This window comes from Panthera uncia, chromosome D4 (assembly GCF_023721935.1).
Source record: "Panthera uncia isolate 11264 chromosome D4, Puncia_PCG_1.0, whole genome shotgun sequence".
Lineage (NCBI taxonomy): Eukaryota > Metazoa > Chordata > Mammalia > Carnivora > Felidae > Panthera > Panthera uncia.
The window spans coordinates 17435987-17461928 of record NC_064807.1 but is presented as its reverse complement, the minus strand read 5'-3'; the positions used below and the strand labels follow the sequence as shown (position 1 = coordinate 17461928).

Genomic DNA, 25942 nt, shown 5'->3' with positions numbered 1-25942 from the left:
TTTCCCCTAGAAGTTTTAAAGATTTTCCTTTTGCAGAAAAAAAAAAAATCTCAGATTTCCAGATTCTTACAATCATGTGTCTTGGTGTGTGTCCTTTTAAAATCCATTATGCTGAACATGCAGAGGGCTTGTTCAATCTGGAAATTCATGTCCTTCCGTTCTGGGATTTTTCAGAATTAGTTCTTTGTTAATGTTCTCTCTCCTGTTTCTGCTGTTTACTCTGAAAAACCTATATTATTTTTTTTTTCTTTCAAGTTTTTATTTAAATTCTAATTAGTTAACATGTAGTGTAATATTGGTTTCTGGAGTAGAATTTAGTGATTCATCACTTATATCTAACACCCAGTGCTCATCACAACAAATGGCACCCTTAATGTCCATCACCCATCTAGCCCATCCCCCCTCCCCCCCCATCAACTTTCAGTTTGTTCTCTATCATTAAGAGTCTTTTACGGGAAAACCTATATTATTTGAATTCCTGGGTGATCCTTTATTTTTCTTCCCTCTTCTCCCTTTTCTCCTTTTACTTTTTCTTTTGGTTCTACTGTTTCAGTGACTTTAAAATTTTTATCTTTCTACCTCTCTTCTTCATTCTCATTTTCCTATAATTTTTTTTCAAAAAAATTTCCACGATCATATTTTTATTTTCTGAATATTCTTTTTTAAACGTACTTTTAAAATTATGTGTTTCAAGTATACATTATAATTTGCTCTCTGTATATACTGCAAAATGATCATCCCCCAAAATCTAGTTACCATCCATCACCCTACAATTGGTCCCCTTCAGCCCCTTCTCCCACCCCCATGCCCCCTTCCCTCTGTTAATACCAATCTGTTCTCTGCATCCCTGAGTTCGTTTGTTTTGTTTCTTAGATTCTACATATGAGTGAAATCATGTGGTATCTGTCTTTCTCCTGAGTTATTCCACTTAGCATAATACTCTCATGGCCCATCCGTATTGTAAATGGCAAGATTTCATTCTTTTAAAAAATGGGTCAACTTTATGCATTCATCCCTTGATGAACATTTAGCTTGTTTCAGTTTCTTGGCTATTGTAAATAATGCTGTGATCGACATAGAGAGGCGTATGTCTTTTCAAATTAGTGTTTTCATATTTTTTTCAGGTAAAAACCCAGTAGTGGAGTAGTGGGGTCAAATGGTAGTTTTATTTTTAATTTTTTGAGGAATATGCATATGTTTTCCACAGTGACTATGTCAATTTACATTCCTACCAACAGTGTATGAGAGTTCCCATTTCTCTACATTTTCTCCAACACTTGTTATTTCTTGTCTTTTTGATAATAGCCATTCTAACAGGTGTGAGGTGATATCTCATCGTGGCTTTGATTTGTGTTTCCCTAAAAATTAGTGATGCTGAATGAACATCTTTTAATGTGCTCGTTGGCCATGAATAGAAGTATTTATTTTTTTTTAAATGATTTATTTATTTTTGAGAGAGCACAAATGGGGAAGGGGCGGGGATAGGGGGACAGAGGATCTGAAGTGGGCTACGCGCTGACAGCAGTGAGCCCGATGTCGGGCCTGAACTCACGAACTGTGAGATCATGACCTGAGCCAAAGTTGAGGGCTCAACTGACTGAGCCACCCAGGCACCCCCATACTTTGTCTTTTTAAATCTGCCTTTCTAAATCCTTTTTTTTTTTTTTTTAAGTTTTAAAGCCTATACTACATTAGTAAACACAAGCAGAAAAGGAATGAGTGTCTTATTTATTCTACAAACATCTTGGAACTCTTTGCAGCATTAGACCAGGCAAAATTCTTACATAGAGCAGAGAAAGTCTGTAGCATTCTTAATGGAAAGGGGAAAAAAAAAAACAAAAAACACTACAGGTCCTGTTTTCTAATTTCTGTCTTCCCATGTACGATAAAGGATTGGGCAATAGCAGTAACACATACGATTCATAGAACACTGAATATTTTCAAGTAGCTTTAGATAGGCTTATTTTCATTGGCTTCTCACAGGAACCATTGTGGTGCAATGCTCACCCTTTCATACATGAAGAAAACAAGGCATAGAAAAATTAGACTGATTTCGCACAGGGTCCCGTACCTAGTAATTGGGAAGGAGAACATTGTCAGGACTTTTAGGTTCTTATCTCATTTTCTCTCCATTATGTCGTGCCCACGAACTCTCAATTCAAGATCAGTTTCTCTGTGATTAGTTGCATTCCTGTGTCTCCGGGATGGGTCTTGGGGAACCCAGAGAAAGGTGTGCGGAGGGAGAGAGAGGAGCAGTCGTCACCGTCCCCACTGCCCATATAGTCACATAAAGTCATCCCGGGTGCCAACATTAAAACCTGGAACACAATGCAGATCTCTGGGACGTCCAGGGTGTAGCTCCTCATGCTACATCCTGGTGCAAGCCAGTGGCTCGGAGCAGACTTACCTTGTCCACACGCCAACTTCTGGCAGGTATGGTTGGTGGGCACTAGGAAGTAGCCTCCCGCGCATTGTACACAGATGTGTGCGTTGTGGCAAAGCTCACAGTTGTCAGGGCAGGGCAGGCAGGTGTGCCGCTCAGCAGGGTAGTAGCCTGCTGGGCAGCTCTCCCAACACTCCCCCTGATTCAGGAAGCGCTCCTGGCCATGCTTATCTGAACAGATGGAGGGGCAAGAAAAAGAAGGAAAATGTACGAAATTAACCATGAAGCTAATATAACCTAAGTTTGTTTGTTTTTTTTTTAATGATGTAACTGAGTATTTTGGCTCCTCGGGGACCAGGAGAATATAAGAATTCATTTAGTGAAAAGTACAATATCTGTATACTTATCGTAGAAGAGTTTTCATTGTGGGGAATAATTTTTCAACATTTTGTGTGTTTGAGCCAATAGGGACTATTCCCTGGGATGTCACTGCAAAAGCAGAAACCACAGTCCGTGGATAACTATGAGTCAGAGTGTGTTTCATCTTCCCAAGGGCTCCTTTTGGTATCTGTGGAAGCTGTCAGACTTGGGAGCTATAGAGATCCTGTGACAATAAACAAATGCTTACCGATAGAACCATTTTTGGAAGAGGGCAGTCTTTTAGAAAGAGTTTGAATTCTGTTGTCAAAATCACACGCTTGTGTTAACTGTCTAAAGTCTGAATTTTTGCAGAGTTACCAACTCCTATGAAGACAGTGTATTAAAGCGCTAGACCAAGCACAGCTTTTTGGTTCCTTGAATGGATTTTTTCAAAGTCCCGAGCTTCTGACAACATTGGAGTCTACATGGAAAAAATAACCGTACGTCTAGTATAAGACGATGGGAATTTGGTTTGGGAGGGAATAGAAAATTCAAACCAATTATAAACTCACAGTTAACAAAAAAATCATTATAATAAGTGTGTGTGCATATATTGCTGCCCTCTACAACTTTGAGTGGGGGGAACGTTATCCTTTAAGGGAAGGAGAGTGCTTGGGAGGATATGATGTGCATTTGGTGATTCTACAGCTACACGTCAGAACGGAGCACAAACCCCCGATCTGGCGGAACATGGAATCTTGAGACCGCAAAAGGGTCAACCTTCCAAGCCGTGTTCTTCTCAGACACGTTATGAAACCCTAGCAAACCCCATGTCCACCAAGATTCATTCAGAAAACATCCTGTTTTTCGGAGGGCCAAACTTCTCAGATATAGGTAGGAAGATTTGAAGAGAACAGTGAAAAGTATGGTATTGGCACAAAAACAGACACATAGGCCAATGGAATAGAATAGAGAACCCAGAATTGGACCCAAAAGTGTATGGCCAACTCATCTTTGACAAAACAGGAAAGAGTATCCAATGGAAAAAAGATAGTCTCTTTAGCGAATGGTGCCGGGAGAACTGGACAGCAACATGCAGAAGAATGAAACTGGACCACTTTCTTACACCAGACACAAAAATAAACTCAAACTGAATGAAAGACCTAAATGTGAGACAGGAAGCCATCAAAACCCTAGAGGAGAAAACAGTCAACAACCTCTTTGACCTCAGCTACAGCCATTTCTTACTCGACACATCTCCAAAGGCAAGGGAATTCAAAGCAAAAATGAACTATTGGGACCCCATCAAGATAAAAAGCTTTTGCACTGCAAAGGAAACGATCAAACTAAAAGGCAACTGATGGAATGGAAAAAGGTATTTGCAAATGACACATCAGATAAAGGGTTAGTATCCAAAATCTGTAAAGAACTTACCAAACTCCACACCCGAAAAACATAATCCAGTGAAGAAATGGACAGAAGACATGAATAGACACTTTTCCAAAGAAGACATCCAGATGGTCAACAGACACATGAAAAGATGCTCAACATCACTCACCATCAGGGAAATACAAATCAAAACCACAATGAGATACCACCTCACACCTGTCAGAATGACTAAAATTAACAACACAAGAGACGACGGGTGTCGGAGAGGATGTGGAGAAAGGGGAACCCTCTGGCACTGTTGGTGGGAATGCAAACTTTGCAGCTGCTCTGGAAAAGAGTGTGGAGGATCCTCAAAAAATTAAAAATAAAACTACCCTATGACCCAGCAATAGCACTCCTAGGAATTTACCCAAGGGATACAGGAGTGCTGATGCGTAGGGGCACTTGTACCCCAGTGTTTATAGCAGCGCTTTCAACAATAGCCCAGTTAGGGAAAGAGCCTAAATGTCCATCAACTGATGCATGGATAAAAAAAGACGTGGTTTATATATACGATGGAATACTACTTGGCAATGAGAAAGAATGAAATCCTGCCATTTGCCGCAACATGGATGGAACTGGAAAGTATTATGCTGAGTGAAATAAGTCAGTCAGAGAAAGACAGATACCGTATGTTTTCACTCATATGTGGATCCTGAGAAACTTAACAGAAGTCCATGGGGGAAAGGAAGGGGAAAAACTAGGTACAAACAGAGAGGGAGGCAAACCACGAGACTCTTAAATACAGAGAACAAACTGAGGGTGGACGGGGGGTGGGGGGAGAGGAAAAATGGGTGATGGGCATTGAGGAGGACACTTGCTGGGATGAGCACTGGGTGTTGTATGGAAGCCACTTTGACAATAAATTATATTTTAAAAAATGAAGAGAACAGTGGGAAGCTCCTCCCTCTTCCATCGGGCAATCCATCCGATGATGGGCTCAGATATCAGAAGCGATGTTCTCCAATCCCATTTGTATTGTTCAGACATGGCTTTATTATTTGAACCACTTTGGGTATTACAACTTGAGTTTAAAAAACAGACTTGGATGGTCTTGGGATTTAAAGAACATGGACCCTGTAAAGGAGTTCGCATAGATGCCTGGACCCTGGGCAGCTCTCCCCACAGGTTTGGTCCAGGGTTACACCGAGATTTGCTCACATTTCTAATAGCCTGGGTCGTATGGCAGCGCATTTAGCTCTGGCTGATAATTTGGATATCCCATTGATCTAAATACCATGCATAAATGGTTGGCTACTTGCCCAGAGTCTCGGAATTTAAATTATTGTGATGATATATAAGAGAAGCTGGTTCTAACAGTAGAAGGGGGGATATTTTTGCTGGGTGCTACACCTCATGTGATCATATGAAACAAGATATAAAGTGCAAGAAACTCTGAGAGAGCTTCCGATTGGCTTTCGTTTACACGTGAGAGCAATTCGCTATTTCCGGAGCATCTCTTACGGCTCAATTTCGTCACGAGAGAAGATAGACTAATGTGAAGATACCACATGTCTTCGGGAAGAAAGGAAGGTTGAAGGCGGAAGGCAAGAGGGGGAAAAAGGATTGCGGGAAAGGATGAAAGAAAGGCCGAGGGACCCTGAAAATAAACCGTGTGAAGTCCACTTCAACGTGTTTCTTACTGTAGCTGCTGGGGTGGGGTGGGGGGGTCGATTTTAGCTTTGCGTTGGTTCAGTTTGGTAGAGAACAAATCTGGAAAAGAACTTAGAGTGAATCTTCACCAACAGAGCGGAGCTGGCGGTTGGCACCTCCAAAAGGATTCAGACCTAAATTCTTAACAGCGTTACAATTGCGCAAAGGTGAGATTTCTCCAGACTGATGGGAAACGCTGTGTAGATGGGACTCCCTAGTCAGAGGGTTTCAGGCTTTTATTAAAGCCTGCCGATACGGAACTGCGTCTGTCCAATCATCCCTTGTTGTTAGCACTGTTTCACCTGCTGGCTGTGCTAATACAAGTATGAGGGACACCGTGCTCTTAAGAGGAGAGAACCCTGCTAATCAGAGCTTGCTCAACAGTACCCTCTCCAGCAAGCCTTTTCTGCTGGCTCATAGCTGAAAGGGATGCTTCTTCTCCGACTTGTGGCAGGATGCCTTCCTTCGTTTGGTCTTTGATATATTCTCGTTGTACAATACCTAAACACAACCCCCTCTGTTAGAGCGTCCACTCCTTGAGGGCAGGCGTCATACAGTCATTTAGTGCATTTTCCACGGCAGCTCTGTGTAGCGACCTGTACGTGCGAGAGTTACGGTGCAATTTTGTGAAGACGGGGAGTAAATCGACTTTTAGACAAAAAATGCAGAGGAGACATCAAAGCGTTTTATGTGTGGACTGGTCCGCGAAATTACGGGATGCTGCAAACATTTCAGACATTTGTTCAGTATTCAAGTGAAACCTTAATTTTGTACTATGCGTGAAGATTTAGTATGTTTCAAGTGTGCAAGGGATTTTGGATGCCGTCTTGTCTATGTGTCCCCTCTCCTTTTCTTTTCTTTTCTTTTCTTTTCTTTTCTTTTCTCTTCTCTTCTTTTTTCTTTTCTCTTCTCTTCTCTTCTCTTTCTTTTCTTTTCTTTCTTTTCTTTTTCTTTTCTTTTCTTTTCTTTTCTTTTCTTTTCTTTTCTTTTCTCTTTTTTTCTTTTACAAACCAGGAGAGACTTAAAGAGGTGGAGAGACTGGTTTAATATCTTCTAGTTCATCAGTAACCAATCAGGAAGTAGGTCCCCTCGTGGCTGGTTCTGGCATTCTTTCTCCTGAACCATTGATTCAGTTATATTGTGGGCCTTCCACCTGCCGAATGCTCTCCTCGCACTCGAGCTGGTGCTCAGTTAGACACTGTCCGCTGCTCTTATAGGACATAGAGCTTTACGGACAAGACAGATATCAAGTTTGAGGACACCTGTAAAGGGGTTAAGTGGAGGCTCTCAGGATGCACGTATGGAGCGGTCCCAACCGAGACAGGAGATTGGGGCAGCCCTCATGGAGGGAATGAAGTTGACACGGAGACCTAAAAAGTAAACAGAGGCCAGGCAGACAGCGAGTGGGGAACATCTCCAGGGAAGCAGTTTTGCATCTAGAGAAATTCACATGCCCACAGGAGGAAGTAGGTGCAAATAATGAGTGGTAACAGTAGCAGTGAGGATAGTAGTTAATATTTACTGAGTATTTTTCATGTGGCCAGCCTGGTTTTAAGCGATTTGGTATTTTATCTCATTTAATCTCATTTCATTTTCATAATAACCTTAAAAGTAGAAACCCTTTATCACCCTCTTCGAGATGAGGAAGGACACAGAAGGAGCAGCCTCGCGAGAAAATTTGACATAGGTCCATTTTGTTTACGTAAGAAACGCAAAATTAACTTGCACCAAGAAATGCGTTGTCCCCCATTTTCCTGCAAATGCATGCTGCTCGCGATTCGTTCTTCATTTTTCTTGGCTTTATCACAAGCAAGAAGAAAGATGAATCATTCTTTTTTCACCGGGACAAAACAAAAACAGAAGCAAGAACGAAAGCCCGGGTTGTTCTTTGAAAGTTTTCAATATTTAAAAAAAGTTTATTTATTTTGAGAGAGAGAAGGAGTGGGAGGGGCAGAGAGGGAGGGATAGAGAATCTCGAGCAGGCCCCACGTGGGCAGCGCAGAGCCCTACGTGGGGCTTGAACACGCGAACTGTGAGATCATGACCTGAGCAGAAGCCAAAAGTCAGACGCTTAACTGACTGAACCATCCAGGTGCCCCTGAAATTTACCAATTCTTAAATACGGCTTAAATGTTACAAGTACCATGGGAGTCAAATAAAATATGAACCTGACTCATGTGAGGTCAACGTTGGGGGCAGGCGTATGAGGGGAGTCAAGGGTCAAACTGCAGAGGACCTTTGAGATCACGGAGTATAATCCAGTGACAGCAGAGACTTAGACTTTTTAAGGTGGGACACAAAAAGTTCTATTTTTGTGTTGAAACCATTCCTTTGTTTCTGCAGTAGGGCTCTGACAACTTCTAAATGGCATAGCTCAGGGCTGAAGAGACCCTAACACAGCGTCTATTTCAATATTTCTCTTAAAGACTGAGTCCATCTTCCTTAACATCCTAGCTTCTCACTTTGACCTCAGGAAATCTTAGCTTCACTGTCTCATGTCTAACATCATGTCTGCATGACCTTTCTTTCCCCTTCTCCAGAAAGACACCTCTTAGCTTCTCTCTCATCTCCTTAGGGGCAGTGAGTCTGCGTCTACAACAATGTGAACTCGTTTCCTGACGAGAAGCAGAAGCTTCAAGGTCATGCACACTCTCCAGTGAACGGCCGCCTAATAACCCCTTGTCCCCGGAGATGAGGCTTCTGAGTCAAACCAAATCATGGCCAGTGGGAGAACAGGTTTGAAGAAAGGAAGAAGAGAAGAGCTAGATTTCCTCACCTACTCCACAGGAAGTGCAGTTGGAAGGCTCATTTCCTTGGCATTCTTGGCAGGTGTAATGGCACAAATGGCATTGGTTCTGAAATTCAAATTTCCCTGAGGGACATTTGAAAACGCAGTGGCCATTGTCAAGAATCCTAGAGAAAGAGCAGATTTCAGAGTTTGTAAGGGTGACTTTCTGGAATGGCTGTAAGTGTTAGGACATGTGGTGTTCACGTTTCACTGCACAGACTTGGTTTCATCGTTCCAGAAACAAGGGCGAATGCCTGGGACTGATCATCTTAGAACATGTGGAATATTAGTCATGTACCCATCCTTGGCCCAAGGTTTGGACCCAACAGCAGGCATGCCAGAAACTGGCTCGGGATGCAACCGTGATTCTGGTTCCAAACAAGCTAACCAGTGCCTGCAGGGATTAAACCCATATTGTGGGGCCCGGCCAAACATAGTCAACAATCAGATGGAGGTCTTTAAACTTTCAAGACATTAAATAGGCCTCTGGATCCAGAGGCCTTGGAGAAAATATTATTCCTTTAGTTAACAGCATGCCCACACTTTACAAGGGAGATGTCAACATCAAGGGCTCTCAAAGGGTAGAACGAAACACTGTCCTGTAGCTTACATGCTACTTATCAACTTGGCCTATGCACATGGCAAGTGATCAGTGAACTGATTTTGAGTGTCATTTTTGCAAGCACTTCTTGAGGTATCAAGTACCATTTTTTTTTTTTAATTTTGTTTGCAAACACCTACAAGGACCCCCCAGATAGGATAGCGTGTGGGCTTATAAAACCTTTTGACTTTATGCACATACAATCCGTATCACAGTATTTTCATAGTTTTGCTTCTTTTCTTCCTTTGCAAAGTAATTCCAAGAGCAAATGTGGTTAAGTAAGTGGTAGCCAAGAATTTGGCTCTTTCAGATACAAAATGTTCCCCAAGTGCTAGAGTCAGATAGGTAATATGGATAGATGGAGGGAGCTGTAGGGCTCCACCCCCAGAGCTTCTAATTCAGTCGTCTTTGGGGGAGGGAGCTGAGAATTTGTGGTTTTTCAATTCCTGGGTGGTGCTCATGCTGGTCTAGGGAGACATTTTGAGAGCCACTGTTTTCCCTTCAGCAGAAGAATGAGAGAGAATGGAGTACTGTGGAATCTATTAAGTGATTCGTAAGTAACACCAGCGGTGCCCAATTGGGTCCGTTAGAGCTTCCTTCCGGTAGTCGTTACTGTATCCCTTGTGAGGTGAACTGAGCCTGTAACGCGCCTGTTTCCCCCGAGGGTATGACGTTGGCATCCAGGCCTGAGAGCGTGGAGGGCCTGTCAGCAAAGGTAAGGCTTCTTTCTCTCTCTACCACCTCCTTCCACCCAAGCTGGATGTATCATGGAAGGTCAGGTGTAGGCCCGGGGTGCCCTGGCTTGGCTGAATCCCACCATTTCCATAGCTAGAGGCAGCCCTGAACTGGAAATGGGCATTTCAGTCACGGGTTGGGAGGAAGTTGGAGTAGGAGCAAGGCGACCTGACCTAGCGTGTTGCTTGCAACCTTCCAATGTGTCGCCCCGAAAGCCCGTGTCATTTGCATGTGTTGGGAACAATGGGAAAGCCACCTGGTTCTTGCGTTCTCCGCCTTTCAGGTTCTTGGTCACCATCCCCCGTGCTACTGGAGTGAGCCATCCTTTTGGCCACTGCAGAGCCTGGAGTCCCAGCCCTAAACAGACACGTATGCACATCTGTTCGTCCGTGTCAAAACAGATGCCCTGCACCATGGTGTATAATGAGAAGGCTGTGCTCACAGCCCAGACTTTAGTTGACGGCACTAATGCGAACTGGGAATATCCCAGCCCCACCCTGGCTCTGGTTTCTGGGCTAGAAGATTTTTCAAGGGATAATTTGGATGGGACTATCTAAAAAAAAAAAAAAAAAAAAAAAAAAACCTCCCTTTAAGAAAAACTGCGTAAGAGCTTTCTGAGGTTTTTAAACAAGGAAGCTGCTAGATGCTCTGCTGGAAGAGAGAATGGGGACATTTATTTGTGAGGATTCTTCCCCCCCCCCCCCCCCCCCCCACTAAACTTAGTTGAAAAAGGGATGAAAAGTATATCATCATCTTTGTCTTTTATAGAAAGATGATGGATTTGTTTAGGGGGAAATCATTTCTCTTCATTTCTCTTGGGAGAGGTGATCTAATACTCTCCATGATGGGAACCATTTAGAAGCATCCAGAACGTGGGGGTGGTGGGCTGGAGAGCGAAGCCAATGGTGTAATACTTCTGTGTTTATGTATGGAGGAGGCTGCATTTCTGACTTGAGTACTTGATTTTAAGGAAATGCCAAGCACATAATTGTGCTTTGAAATACCTGCTTTCATATCGACCCTAAGGAAAGCACAGGCGATATACACAGTTTGTTGTTGTTGTTGTTTTAATATAAGAACGTGATTCTTTTTAGAGATCTAAAAAGAGAAGGAAAACCGTCATGCTTAGGTAAAGGCACTGAATTACATCATCCCCTCCATCCCCCATCCTCGTCAAGGAAAATTGCTAAGGAGCTTGAGAAGAGTACCATTTTAAGCGGCACAGATTTTTTCACTGACAGCAACAAATCTTCCCTAATGGAGGAGAATAGATACCCCGCTCTGGGCTCCATGGGGCTGATGACAATTTCCTTTAAAGCCAACTCAAGCCATCTCTAGGACAGCCAGTCATCCAATCTGTGGATTTCTGAGAGAGTCAGGCAAGCTAATCTCTGCAGGGGAGGCATTTCTTCTCCCAAGTCACACATGTTCTTAGCCTTTTCGTAAGCAGTGAGCCATTTCAGAGCAGTGAACAGCGCTTATGGAAAGGAAGGACTTGGCAAAACCGAGTGCTAGAGAGTTGGGCAGAGGTAATGTTCTCAATATTGGCACTAAATTTTCTAGACATCCAAGTGTGTGTGTCGTGTGTGTGTGCACGCGCGTGTGCGTGTGATGGAATTGGAACAGAAGAGCTGGAACGTCCGGGTTAGCTGATCCTCTCTGCTGGTTATTGGTTTGGCCTAAATAAGCTATCACAAGGGCCCTTAGTATAATTTCTTGGTTCTTTAATGTTAAAGCAATGAAATCTGGCCAAAAAAGTCTTTCTTTACCCCTGAATGCAGTGAAACAGGTCAAACAAAACATTTGAGGGTGGGTCAGAACAGAAGTAACTTTTAATGCTTTTAATGAGTTCATCGGGTCTATAACTCCTTTGGTTCTGGGTTGGCCAACCTGCTTGGGCCATCAAGATCATGGCCTTGCAAGGGAAAGCATGTTGTTGCAAGTGCCGAAGGGGGCACTCGCTTCTTGCAAATTTTCAGTGGTCTCTAAGATGCTAAACCCAAGAGTTTCTGGAAATGTAAAGAGAGAACTAGAATATGAAGAGAGGGCTTCCTAAAGTTTGATTTCCTAGAGTTGGAAGTTATTTGAACTTCAGGATTACATTATTTTTTAAAAATGTGTCAAGGGAAAATGTAAACATACTTAAAATAAGTATACATACAAGACGTAACAGTACCCTTCCCCCTGTATTCACCTCGCAATTTCAGTACATGGCCAATATTTATATTCCCATCAATTTGCTTCCCTGCCATATTATTTTGAAGCAAACCCATATTTAAATATTAACACTCCTCTCCGAGATAAAAACTCCTTTAGGGATGATCTTTTCTCTACCAGGACTAGAGCTATCCCAAAGCTTAAGTCGAGGAAGAAACTCCGACAAACCCACTGTCCTGATTATTCTGTTTGTCTCCTTACCCCTAACGCTTGCGTCAGATCCATTTTTTGTCATTCTCTGACCTGCTGTGTCCTGTGCCCACTGGAAACTGCCTTCCCGAGCTCTTTACCTGAGCTACCTGTAAGTATTCGTCGACCTTGCACCTAACTCAGAGCTGGACATAGAGCAGGTGCTCCAGACCATCTTGAATGGATCTGATTCCACTCAGGGAAACGCTTTGGAAAAGACTTGAGAAAAATACGTTGCTGCCCAAATAAGTCAACACCATCATCTTTCAAAATAGTTGTGTTTTGTTTTTTTTTTTTCTCTTCATCCTTGTTCTAGGAAAATGCAGGTGAACAAGAGTCAGGTGAACAAGAGGTAGTTCATTGCCAAGACATGATGCCCTTTCTTGCACATATTTGCAAGTTATTTTCCTCAAGGAAGAGACATGAGCAAAATGGAGTGCTCAGGGAGATGAGCGAAATATTCTTCCTGGGAAACAAGATTTCCTTGAGAGGACACCTTAATTCAAGATCCACGCACACGCTTTTCTTTCTCCAAGAGCTAAATCATGGGCTGCTTAAGACAGTTACACTACCCCAATGGCCGTGGAGCTGTATCTCCTTTCGTGTACCGGTGGGTTTCAGTTTTTTAAATGGCTAGTTATGGTCGTAGAGTTTTTTTCTCACTTTTGATGAGCCTCAGACAGTCATGACTCCTGCAGTATATCCTGGACAATGGTAGCTGCCTTAGTAAACGAATGCTAGTAAGTTCCCTTAGTTCAAAGATGTCCAAACATGGACATCGTCCCATTCCTTGTCCCATTCCAATACTTGTTATTTCCTCATCCATTCAGCTACCAAACATTTATCGAGTGCCTACTATTTTCCTTGCACTGTGATAGGTGATGGAGATACAAAGGTATTTCAAGGGACTTATGGAAATACAGCCCATCTATAGAGATACCGAGATTTGTAACTTAATGTTTTAAAATGTCACCGGTGCTCTTATAGAAGTGTATACAGAGCACAGGAAAACATAAAGAGGAGAAGGTTAATTCTGCGAAGAGGTCAAAATACCTTTGTAGAATAATTCACCCTTGAACTGACTCTAGAAAAATGAGTAGATATTTGATCAGCAGATGGAGATAATGGGTGTGCAGAAGGGGTTGTAGTTGTCAAAGGCACCGTCGTCTTCATGGATGAAAGCCTCTCTAGTGTCCAGGGAGCTGGTTCTGGCAGGGGGTACTGGGCATCATGGAGAGAAGATGTTACAGAGGTGCGCTGTGGCCAGACCGTGGGGAGTTTTTGTGTCATGGAAAGGTGTTTGGTTCTTTTTCCTGCAGGCCCAAGGGGGTGTCTTTAAGGTCGTAAACGCCTCCTCTCTCCAACCTGCCACCCATGAGCTCCCAACCACAGGAGGTACTGAAAGGCCACTCACCTTGTGACAGGGCAGCCAGTGCAGTCTTCCTGAGTGGGCCCCCAGCACTTGGCACACGAGGCGTCACAGATCTGGCAGTGGCCATGCTCATCGATGTATTCTCCTAGGGAACAAAACCTAATTGTTTACCTCGTTTCCACATGGCAGCGCTGCCTCGGCCGTCAGTCTGAGAGCAGCCAGATCGCTCCGTGGCTGCCCGAAAGCAATGGAAACAACACAGAGAGGAGACCTTGGATGGCTTCAGTTGCCGGTCCTAAGTCCTGACCTTATAATAACAACTGCTCCTCTCCCAAGGGCCTCGGAATTTGGAACCTCAAAAAGTTATGAGGCAATGACATAATTTTGGATCTAGTCAACATGTGTTACGGATTAAATAAGTACAGAGAGGCCAAGGGGGGCTTCTCATAGGACCCCTTTACTGAGCTCCTTCTGACCTGCCTGTTAACGGCTGAGAATGCTTGGACCCCAGAGACCTCCGTTACAGCCTTGGTTCAAGTCAAGCAACAGGCAGGACCCACCCACAACTCTGGGGTTATTATGGTAACTAGTCAAGAAGGGGAGTCAAAGCTTGGGTAACATTTGACAGATGTGAGCTGCATCTCACCCTGAAAGAGTAACAATGAAGAGATAGCCACAGAATTCTTCACTTATTTGGAAAGTATCCCTCCCGAGGAAAAACACACAGGAGGCCTTTCCACTGAAGCACGTGTAGCTTCCCAAACTTCTTGTGAACATGTAAGAAATTACTCTCCCAGCAAAGATGGTGGGGACAAGCCAGCCTCTTTGAAGGTGATAATCCAGTGATAAACCAATGATGGGTCTCATTGAACTCAACCCTCTACTCACACTGCACAACGTCTTCTCCCCCCACTGTCCTAGAAGAAATCGAGAAGTTTCTTTAGTCTGATCCAAAGACTCACTCTGTATGGTTTGGAAACCAATCACGCACAGAAAACATGGTTTCAGATTTCAGGAGAATCACTCCACCCCCTGTAAGTACGTCTGAACCTTGTCAATCTGAGATCCAGCCAGAATAGGGAGGTAGCAGTTCCTCACGCATGGTTTAACCAAGTCTCACTGAAACGCTAAGATTTGCTGCCTGCTTTATTGTAGTTGCTTTGAAGCCATGGAAACATAGACTTGACTGGTGAGAAATTCAAGGAAGTTCACCCCTCTGCATTGTCCCATGGCTTTACTGAACTAGGTAAGGTTACTAGGTGAGGTAACCTTAGATATATAAATCCTTCCCTTGCACTAACCACAAAAATGAAAATGAGGCGGCAGGGAGATTTTGTCCTTCTACACGGAAAAAGCCTTTGATGTCGTTACTCTGTAAGTTTTGTTAACTAAAGGGGAAAAGTACATATTCAGAGCAATGCAATTATCTATCTAATGTGGCATATCCTGCACATCCCAGACTCTGTTCTTTGTCGCTCGGTCGTTGCCAAGGAATCTGATATGTAACTTTTGATTTTTTTTAAAAGAAAAAACATAACTTTTCATTTTTTTATTTTCGAGAGAGAGGGAGAGAGAGAGACAGAGACAGAGCACAAGCAGGGGAGGGACAGAGAGACAGAGGGAGAATCCAAAGCAGGTTCCAGGCTCTGAGCCATCAGCACAGAGCCCGACGCAGGGCTTGAACTCGTAAACCGTGAGATCATGACCCGAGCTGAAGGCGGTCGCTTAACCGACTGAGCCACCCAGGCGCCCCTGATATATAACTTTTAGAATGGAACCATAGTTCTTAGCTCAGGAGCGACTCCCGGGAGCCCAATACCCCAAAGAGTGAGTACCCAGTGGGGGCAAAGAATGCAAACGTGCAGGTTGTTCACTGCACAAGGTGCCTGTCCCAGTGGCCATGTGGAAGCAGAAATCCAGCCCATGTTCATCTCACCAAGCCACGCACTCTGGTTTGGCTGTCTCTGCCTCTGCCCCTGTAGGGGACACCTTTTGCTAATTCACACAAAGGTATTAGAAATGGACAAATTGCATTCTTGGTCATCAGAAAGCTTGGTTTCCAAGGGAGAAAAAAAGCTGGGACTTCTGCCTAGTGGGAATGGGTGATTTCAAGCTGAGACTGCCTCATTCAATATAGGCCTCATGTTTATATGGCCTTTTATTTATTCAGGCTCCCCATTCTACCTCCTAATGATTGCCCTTGCTGTCATCTCTCCCACTTTTGTCACAGTGTGACTTTTGCCACAACCAACTGAGTAGTGATTATCAGTCCAGACACTCACAAGATAAAGGCAGACCTGGTAGGAAGGAGTAGATCCTGCCTACATTGCTAATGCTAATAATTTGTGTTTACGGAGCTGGATGGTCGCTATGTATCTTTCCAAAGGCATGTGCTGAGTGGAAGAGGAGTGAGGGATGGTTTCCAGAGGCTTCCAAACCCAAAGAAAGTGTATTCTAGAGGAACGTAGGATCATAGATTATTCATTTGTTCACGCATTCGTTCCATGGATACTTTTTGAACATCCATGTGCTGGGTAGTAGGTGAGATTTAGACATATACAAACAGAAAAGAGCCTGCTCTTTGGTCCTCAAGGATTTTTGAGAAGAATGATTTGAAAAGAGATCGTTATAATCCAAATGCTAGCCGGTAGCCTTTCACTTCCTTGGACAGTCTAGATTAACATCTAGAACAGAAAAGCAAAGGCATACACACCAGACTGTCCGCTCTACTGGTACTTTACCTTGACATTCACGCCTATAGGAACAGACACAGGGGTTTGTTTTTCCGAACTCTTGATAGCCATCCACCTTAATTTCCATGGTGTATTGGTTGCAACACAAGGGTAGGATTTTAAGCTAAATGCACCTTGCTCTGCTAAATCAAATGCTATTTAGATGGTTCTGAGAGTTTTGCCATTTCTATACCCAAAGTCTCCTTTGTAATTACAGAGGATACATGGTTAGGTCAAGCAAATGTTATCCAGATAGTGCTGTAAACATTTAAAATTCTCTGTAGCTCTTATTTGCCTCCTCATTGGCTTCCATAAGCCAGTAGGTGGCACTGATACCTTGGCTTTGTACTTGATCTGCTCAACCACCTTAGATCGAATCGTCACTTGAAACTGCCCCATGTCTGAGATTTCACACCCTTCTAATGTTCCACTACGACTCTAGCTCACCCGCTTGATCATTCTTTTATTCACCTTTCCAGTTACCTCTTATATTTCTTACTGGGGCTAGGCCAAAACTTCCCAAGACCCAAGTTCCAGAATTCCAAATTCTTTCTCAGAAGGTGACCTCACTTCCTAATTTGCTGATGAGGTACCGAGTTTCTCCAGCATCCTTTCTCTCAATGCCAAAATTCCTCCCTCTCTCTTGATTGTTCACTGGTCTCTCCTCTCCATGGAAGGTATGTACCTTATTCCTGGCCATTGTTGGCTGTCCACCTCATGTTCTGGAACTTTCCCCACAACGGTTTTCCACCAGCCTCTTTGCCTTCAATCATTTCTTCACATCTCCCATCATCCTCCTATCTACAAAAGTTCTCCCTAAGCTAAGACCTTCCCAAGCACTTTTCTTCCCTGATGGCTGACTCTTAAAACATGTTTTTCCTTCCTACCACTTAGACCCAAAATGGAGAAAACCTTCATAACCTTGACGCTTATGTAAGTGAGTCAGCGTGGGACAGCTTAGCTGTGCACCTCTCTCAAGCCTGCATGCCTCCTAACTTTAGAGCAAGTGCTGGCTTTAGAACAGACGAGAATCGAGGGACCTGCCCCGATTTTTATGATTATGTAGATGTCCAATTAGTTACAGAAACAACTGTCCCCAACCCCAGCCCTTGCAGGCACAAGTTTCCCACTGCACATTTGAAACCAAAAAAAGCCAGATTCCAAGGACATAGTGGAGTTGCTTTTTTTTTTTTTTTTTTTTTTTCTGGTTGTTGGAGCAGCAAATTCTTGTCATCTGTCTTCATTGCACAATGAAACTAAATGTTTATGACAGGCGGGATATACAAAATTCTTGGAAAAAAATCACTTGTAGCACAGACTTCAGGGGCCAATATTTTGTTCTCCACCTCATCCTACAAGCTCTTCCTTCTGGTGTCTTCATCTATTATTCAGTCCAAATTATCTTTCTACTGTGATCACAAAAATTCCATTCCCCTTTTAGTTCCTTTCTCATCTCATCCTGTAATAGTTCAAAGGACAGAGAGGAAGGGGTGTCTCATGGGGAGAGGTGATGTCTCAAAAGTTGAAGACATAGCTTAGAAAGGCATACTTCTCCACTGAAAAATTTACAAGAGGGGCGCCTGGGTGGCTCAGTCGGTTAAGTGTCTGACTTCGGCTCAGGTCATGATCTCACAGTCCATGAGTTCGAGCCCCGCGTCGGGCTCTGTGCTGACAGCTCAGAGCCTGGAGCCTGTTTCAGATTCTGTGTCTCCCTCTCTCTGACCCTCCCCCGTTCATGCTCTGTCTCTCTCTGTCTCAAAAATAAAGGTTAAAAAAAATTAAAAAAAAAATAATTTTTACGCATACATGGCCGGGAGACCTTCCTTCCTCCTACAGAAGGGCTAGGCTTTCTTGTGTACTCTGTAATAGCCTTTATGGACTGGAACCAAATTTTTTGCAGCATTTAAGAAAACATACGTTGTAGACATAAAAATACTAAATAAATTAATAAACCCATAAGTAGATAGCGATGTGAGCGTGAAACAACTTTTTAGCAAGGGTGATTTGTAAGAGAGAACGGGAAGAACGTTTGATGAGACATTAGCCGTTTGGTTTGGGTCTGGTTATTTCAGGGAGCAACCTCGGGATCCTGAATTATCTGGAGGCTTCTGTGTACATGCTTTGTCACCAGATGCCAGGGAATCATGGAGTGTGACTTCCCCGAAAGACTCTGCAGCCCCAGGCACTAACCAAGTGCCGGTATTTCTTTGCAAGGATGCCAATACCTAGTTTCCAACTTAGGATACCGCAGTGTGAAGACGGTGTCCGTGAAAAGAAATCCATGCACTTGTTACTTTTTACCAGCTATAATTAATACTCAGGAACACTTTCAAGTTATATACTAATGAAATAATTCAGTTTTTAAAGCCTTGTTGAGCGTGACATTTTATAGCCAGGCTCAAAGTATGAGGCCGTCCAGGGAGCCGGCAGCATCTTCGCTTACGAGTTTACATAATCGTTCAGCCTTAAAAAGGAAGGAAATTGACACGTGCTACGACATGGATGGACTTGGAAAATGTTAACGCTGAGCGAAACAAGCCAGTCACAAAAGAACAAATGCTGTGTGTTTTCCATTTATGTAAGGTACCTGGGGTGGTCAGGTTCAAAGGGACAGAAAAATAGAATGGAGGTTCTTAGGGGCTTAGGGGGAGGGGGACGTGAGTTATTGCTTAATGGGTACAGGATTGCACCTGGGGAAGATGGAAAAGTTCTGGAGACGGATGAATGGTGGTGTGAATATAATAAGGACCAGAACTGTATACTAATAATGGTTAAAAGTATAAATTTTATCTTATAGATACTGCCCCGTCCCCCTTGCCCCAAACAATTCTATACACCGAGTTTGTTCCTTACCAGGCCAATACTTAATTTTAACCCAAAACCTCAGGATCGTCTGCCCTGGGGAGATGTGTCCAGAGAGCACCAACCGTCTTGGAGAGCCAGTGTGTTGAACTGAATCTTGGGAGATGTCCTGTGCTAATGTAGGTCAGTGGATAAATGGATAAAGCTCATGAAAATGGAGACATCTGGCTGATGGAATCCTTGGGTTTTGTTTTGTTTTGTTGGTTGTTGTTGCTCCCTTTGGGAACTAGAGGCAAACTAAACATCCAGCAGGTAGAAAGAGAGGTCTGTTCCCACAGCCTGGAGGTGTCTGGGAGCCACCGCTGTCCCATTTTGCCCTCTCAACAGTGACTTCCCTTTTCCCTCCCACCCAGGCTTTTCTGATCGACCGGACTTCTCCTTTCTGGTCCCCTTGTTTTTTTTAATTCTCAGATGCTCTGCAATGCTACTCTGGTGCCCCCATGGGTTGGCGCCCCCGCAAAAAAAGGATGGATGGTGAATTGTGGATCCAACGCACGTGCAAAGGTTTGGTTTCCTCCCGCCTGCGTGTTGTCCAAAGAGCAAGGAATTAAGAGTTGATCCTTTTCGGGGCGCCCGGGGGGCTCAGTTGGTTGAGCGTCCGACTTCAGCTCGGGTCATGATCTCGCGGTCCGTGAGTTCGAGCCCCGCGTCGGGCTCTGTGCCGACAGCTCGGAGCCTGGAGCCCGCTTCGGATTCTGAGTCTCCCTCTCTGTCTCTGACCCTCCCCCGTTCATGCTCTGTCTCTCTCTGTCTCAAAAATGAATAAACGTTAAAAAAAAAATTAACAAAAAAAAAAGAGTTGATCCTTTGCGTGTCTACTGTTGTTTGGGCCCTGACCACAGTCAGGCTGCTAAAAAATAAAAGGGGGGGGGGTATCCAAAGTGAAGCTTTGGCCAACACACCGGAACGTAGTGGTGATGTAGCAATCACCACTACATCGGTGAAGTTCCCATTCACCGACACCCGCTGTATTACGTTCTGTTCTATGTAACGTTTAATCCAGACAACAGCCCTTTTACGAATGAGAAACGGAGGCTCAGAGAGATGAAACATCTTGCATAAATTAATTCGGCTAGGTAAGTGACAGAGTTGGGCTATGACCCAGGTATGTCTTAGCCGGAGTCCAGACTCTCTTCTGCAGTGTTTCCCTGGTATGGATTCAATTCCCTTTTTGGCGTTCCGAGTAGCTTTGCTATTTATAAAAAAAAAAAAAAAAAAAAAAAAATGGACCTTGAGCACAAGCCTGGTCTGAAGCGTTTGGTGAGGTAAGGGTATCGGAAAGGAATTCACTGTGAACTTTGAGCCGGCACATTGTACCGAGCAAATTTCCTCAATGATTGAAAAAACTCTCCAAAAAAACTCTCCAAATTTATTTTCTCTGAGAAAGTGGCCAGTATTTATTAAAAGGCAATTCTGTTTATCCCAAATTGAGATTTTTACAAGCAGTTTGGTCTGTCCACTAGATTAGAAGCTCCTGAGAGGAAACCCAAATGGTATTTTTGAATGAATAAAATAATTAATTGGCGCTCTGCACAGGAATTTTCTATACTGCTTTAACTGCTGTCTGAAAGCAAAATAAACGGGCTCCTCAGAAATCATTTATAACCAGAATTATAGTAATCTCTCTCTGCTCCTCCAATTTATATGAAAATCTAGTATAGATGGATTGGTCCTTGTATATCTTTTCCTCAATTAGGAGAATTTTGCATTGCCTCTGTGTTTGTGAAAGTCCCTCAAAGTTCTAGCTTAAGGATGCTAAAATTGAAAAGACACTGAACAGTTGGTTGTAAAACCAGACACAAGAGGGGACAAAGGGCGTGAGTGTGATTAGTATCTGCAATTAAATAAAATAAATAAAGCCTATCATCGCAACTGCAGGATCATGAATACTTCCTGTAAGTACAGTATGGTAGATGGAAATTGATTTATTGCCCATTTGAGGTGTGTAAAATGTCTTGCTGGTCTCTTTATTTTGTGGGCTATCTTTATTATTTCTGAAAGTGAGCCTGGAATTTTTTTTTTAAGTCGATTTATTTATTTTGAGAGACAGAGCACATGCACGTACAAGGGAGGGGCAGAGAGAGAGGGAGAGGGAATCTCAAGAAGGCTCCACGCTCAGCATGGAGTCCGACAGAGGGCTTGATCCCACGTCGGCGACATCATGACTTGAGCCGAAATCAAGGGTCGGGCGCTTACCTGACTGAGCCCCCCGGGTGCCCGGAGCCTAGAATTTCTACAGATTCTCTAGTGCACTCAGTCCCCCTAGTCTTTGGGTTTGATGCTATCCCAATGCCCCCACCACTTGTGGCCGCAGTGGGACCACTCCCCTGGGGGAAACTGTACATTATCCGATGCGTTCACAGTGAGGGGATCCGGGGCTCAAGATACAGGGACACAAGTGGGTGACCGTCATTTGAAAGAATGACTCATTTACCTTTTGGAAAACATCACCGATGACCCGAGGCAGGTCACACTCGGGTGAGGGACACCAAGGCAGACTAACCGAGAAAGGGAACGACTTGGGTGGACAGAGGTCCCGTGTGCACCCCAGTGAGCCCGAAGGGCTGTTCCGCATCCTTTCACTCTGGAGGTGATGAAGGATGGCAGGTGAAACTATCAGGACCATGGAGCCTTCCCGACGCTCTCGAACTAAACAGGAGTTTTCGCATGCAGATCAGATCGGTTAAAGCCCAAAAGCCTTCCCTGAGGAGCTTAAAACCCAATGTTCTCCATGGTGGTCGGGGTCCTGGAACACAGGCATGAGGATGAGGCTTGTTATCCTCCACTTTCGTTTCTATGGTGACCCAGGGAGCCTCCCTAACCCACGTTTATTACTTGCTCTTAAACCCTTCAGAGTACAGCTGCTGGCCCGTCCCCCACGCCAGTGCCCCAAGGGAGGGAACATCCTCAAATTATCCTCCTTTTCTTCCTCGGCAGCCACAGGCTGCAGAAATGTTGGCTCCATCTTTCCTTTCCGGCGCTCCCTTAGTCTTTCCTCAAGCCTAACCTGCTGGTCTAAAGCATTGCAGCCTAATTGCTAATTAAGAGAAAAGGGAAGCTCCTGGAAGGAGGAGGAGTTTGCATCCCAAGACCTAGGGCTCCGTCCGTCCGGTAGCTCTGTAGCTAGTAATTGGCTGTAGCTGGTAATTGACACGCAGCGTTTTATTGGGTCATCATTAACACTGCCCGTTCACAGGCAGTAGATGCTGCCTTCTAAGACATCTGTTGGTTTGCCTGGCGATGGGTCTGAATGGAGCACAGCACCCAGAATGCCTCAGCCCCTTAGTGACCGGGTAGGCATTTGATTACTCGGGATGCCATATGTTGTATGGGGAGTGACCAAACTGTGCTTTTTAAAAAGCCCAAGTATGCATATCAAAACCAAGGGGGGCAGGGTGAACCAAAGTACCTGTGTGCCCGCCGCAGGCCGACCTAGTAGGAAGCCCTGGGGTTGGGCAAAGACACAAATGTTGGAGTCATCCCCGGCTGGGTTTGATGTGGGCTTTTTTCTCCAACTATCTGACGGGAAGCAAATCGCAGATTTCCCTGACATTCTTCTCCGGAGTATCGAGGACAGTCTCTCACAGGACGTGGTGAGGATCAAACGAGGAAACCGACCCCAGCACCCGGCCCAGCGGCTTTCGGAATATTAGTGACCATTATCAGGTACTGGGGGTAGGTTAGCTCATTGCACCTCCAGTAATCACGTGGGGTAGGGCCGTCGGCCTCATTTGCCAAAGTAAGGAGTTTCAGCATCGAAATGTTAACTCTTGACGCGTGGCTCAAAGCCCGGATCCCAGATCGTGCCTCCCCTAACCCCCCCGAGGGCACTTGAAGACTCAATTGGCTACACAGGGTGGTGGCCATGAGGCAGCTACTCTTGCTGACCCTGTGGATGGAGAACAACCACCTCTCAAGGGAAATCAGCTGCAAGATAGCCACCCACGCAAGTTAGTGGTTATAAGCCGCCCTTTGGAGACAGCCTCCTGCATCAGAGAGAAGCAGGGCAGCGCTTCCCTGCGCCCCGCGGCCACGGCGCTGCCCTTTTCGGGCTGCTGAGGCGAGAGTTTGTCAGGAGTAGGTGAACCCCGGGGAGCCGGGGCCCACAAAGCGGCCTCTTCCCGGCAGAGTTTCACCCCGTCAGGTTCTGGACGTGGGGTTCTTGGCTCTGCGACGGAGCTGGCACCACGCAAGCCCTGACTACCTGTGTCTTCAGGTGAGTGGCCGGGGATAGACTTGCTTCCAGGCTCGGTGGGTGTCAGGACAAGTCAGTTTCCTCTCTGTCTCTGGGAGGGTGGAGCCCGTCCACAGATGGAAATAAACACGGGGGCGGGCCCCGGGGTGGCTCAGTCAGTTAAGCGTCTGAGTCTTGATTTCAGGTCAAGTCACCATCTCACGGTTTGTGAGTTCGAGCCCCGAGGCGGGCTCTGTGCTGACCCACCCTACCTGTGTTTTCTCTCTCTCTCAAAATAAATAAATAACTTAAAAATATTTTTTAAAAACGAAAATGGGCCAGTATTGTTAGGCTGTGAGTGTATGCGTTCTGTGTGTGGGGACGGGGTGGGTGGGGGAAGCCATGGGGCAGAAGGTCTCACCCCCCGGGTGTCAGAGACAGAGAGTCTCAGGTGTTTCCCTACCTACCAACCCCCTTCTGTATTGCGGACAGTGTCTCCTAGAATGTGAGATTCTCATAAAGACGTCTATATGGTTTGCATCTTATCAGAGTTTCAGACTCGGTCCAGAGCATGGAATCTGGGACTGAAACCTCACTGGGTCCCACCATAGGCAGAATGATACCCCCACCTCTTCAAGATTCCTGTAACCCCCCCCCCCCCCGCTGCCCCCCGTGTGCTTAGATGACTGGGAGGGGAGAAGCAGGGTACAGGTGAAGTGCATGTATCTGGAACAGGTGTCCTAGATGGGAAACTTGGGGCTGCCTTGTGCCAGTTGTGTGAACTTGGACAAGTAATAGAACCTCCGTCATCTCCTCTGTAATATGGAAATAATCACAGCATCATAAAATTGTCAGAAGGGTTAAATCGGTGAATACGTGAGGTGTACTTTAAAAGATAACAGCACACAGTCGGTGCTCCATAAAAGTTAGCTGTTACGGGTCCAGGGGGCACAACCAGGTCCCTTAGATAAGCAGCACAAGAGACGGCACAAACCTTTAGAGACACTCCAACCTCAAGTCCCTTCTTACTGTATGGGTGGCTTCGAAAAAATTATTTCACCTCTCTTCGGCTTTCAAATTTTTAAGATTTTTAAAATTTATTTTTGAGAGAGAGAGAGAGCCCGCATCCAAAGCAGGCTCCAGGCTCTGAGCTGTCAGCACAGAGCTCGACGTGGGGCTTGGACCCATGAACCAGGAGATCATGACCTGAGCCAAAGTCGGATGCTTAAATGACTGAGCCACCCAGGCGCCCCTAACCTCCCTTCAGCTTTATAAAATAAGTTCAGTTGCCCCAAACTTGATAGTTCCCTAAGATTAGGTAATAATGTCCTTTCTTCTACTGTGGTTGGTTTAGAACTGCGTGGTAAATAGAAACAAAATATCTAGGGAAGATTTCATTCCTCCACCACTGTTCAGGGACCGCTTAGACGAAGGGACTCTAATTTTAGTAACCATTTTATTCACTTTCAACAACTCAACAGGCGTGGTCCTGTGTAATGAGCACCGAGCTGTAGTCTGATCTATTCAGGAAAATGGCAACCCTCTGCCTTTTCACTTTCCACCCTAAACCTACAATTCTAGAACTATTAATTGACTAGAAAATTGTGGGCGCCCCAAACCAATATTTGCCAATAGAGGAACAACTGACGTGCCTTTTGGGTCAGCATTATCCCTCCCTGTCATCACTCTAGTTGTCTTTCAGTGATATCGCTTAGCAATAACATACAATTGTGACTCTAACTGGTCTTTATTCCGCTCTTATCACAGTGGTCAGGAATTGCTTATGAATTGATTTGTACAACCTTAACATAAACTCAAGAGATGTCTCTTAGGCATTATTAATATCATGAGAGGGCTCTGGCCCTATCAAAACATTCCAGAATGGTAGGACTCGATGTGCTCTGGTCTTTCCTTGTACCTTGATCCCTTGATAATCTCCTTTAAACGTCCAGCATGGATCTCTGCGTGCCAACCACCCTGTTGAGAGCCTTGGTCTGCAGTGAAATGCCAGCCTCTACATCCCTCTACCATATAGACCCGAGAACTTGTCTTCTCTGCCTCGTCCTACAGAGATGGAGACCTCCTGTAGAGAACAGAGGAGGACCTTGTGAAAACCCTTCGCGTTCCTCCAGCGACAAACAGCTCTGGCAAGTCTATAGGAGCCTCGAGAACAATTCGGTTCCTCTGGGAGAAGAGCCAGATTGGCTGCAAGGTAGGCACCTCAGTATTTGAGGTAAGATCAAAGTCTCCTCCCTTTGGTCTAACCTCTACTCTCTCCTGCCAACCCCAGCCCCGGCAGACCCTTGGCATCTCCCCAAGGGACCGTAGCACCTTCCTGCACTGGTTACATTGCTGTCTGGGGGCGGGGGCTCTTCGACGTTTCTAGGCAACAGGGGGGCACTCAAGGTAACAGTCTGGGCCCCATAATTGGGGGTCCTGGGCCTTTAG

At 44.9% G+C, this 25942-nt stretch overlaps 1 protein-coding gene across 1 annotated transcript in view; it reads right to left on the bottom strand.

Moving 5' to 3' along the window:
* The window catches only part of PCSK5 (proprotein convertase subtilisin/kexin type 5), a 445686-nt gene that overhangs the window by 87449 nt on the left and 332295 nt on the right, over nucleotides 1-25942 (bottom strand). The window contains exons 21-23 of the mRNA XM_049633868.1: nucleotides 13769-13871; nucleotides 8601-8737; nucleotides 2408-2614 (exon numbers count right to left, since the gene is read on the bottom strand). Coding sequence (XP_049489825.1) covers nucleotides 2408-2614; nucleotides 8601-8737; nucleotides 13769-13871 — 447 coding nt within the window. The remainder of the gene's footprint in view (nucleotides 1-2407; nucleotides 2615-8600; nucleotides 8738-13768; nucleotides 13872-25942) is intronic.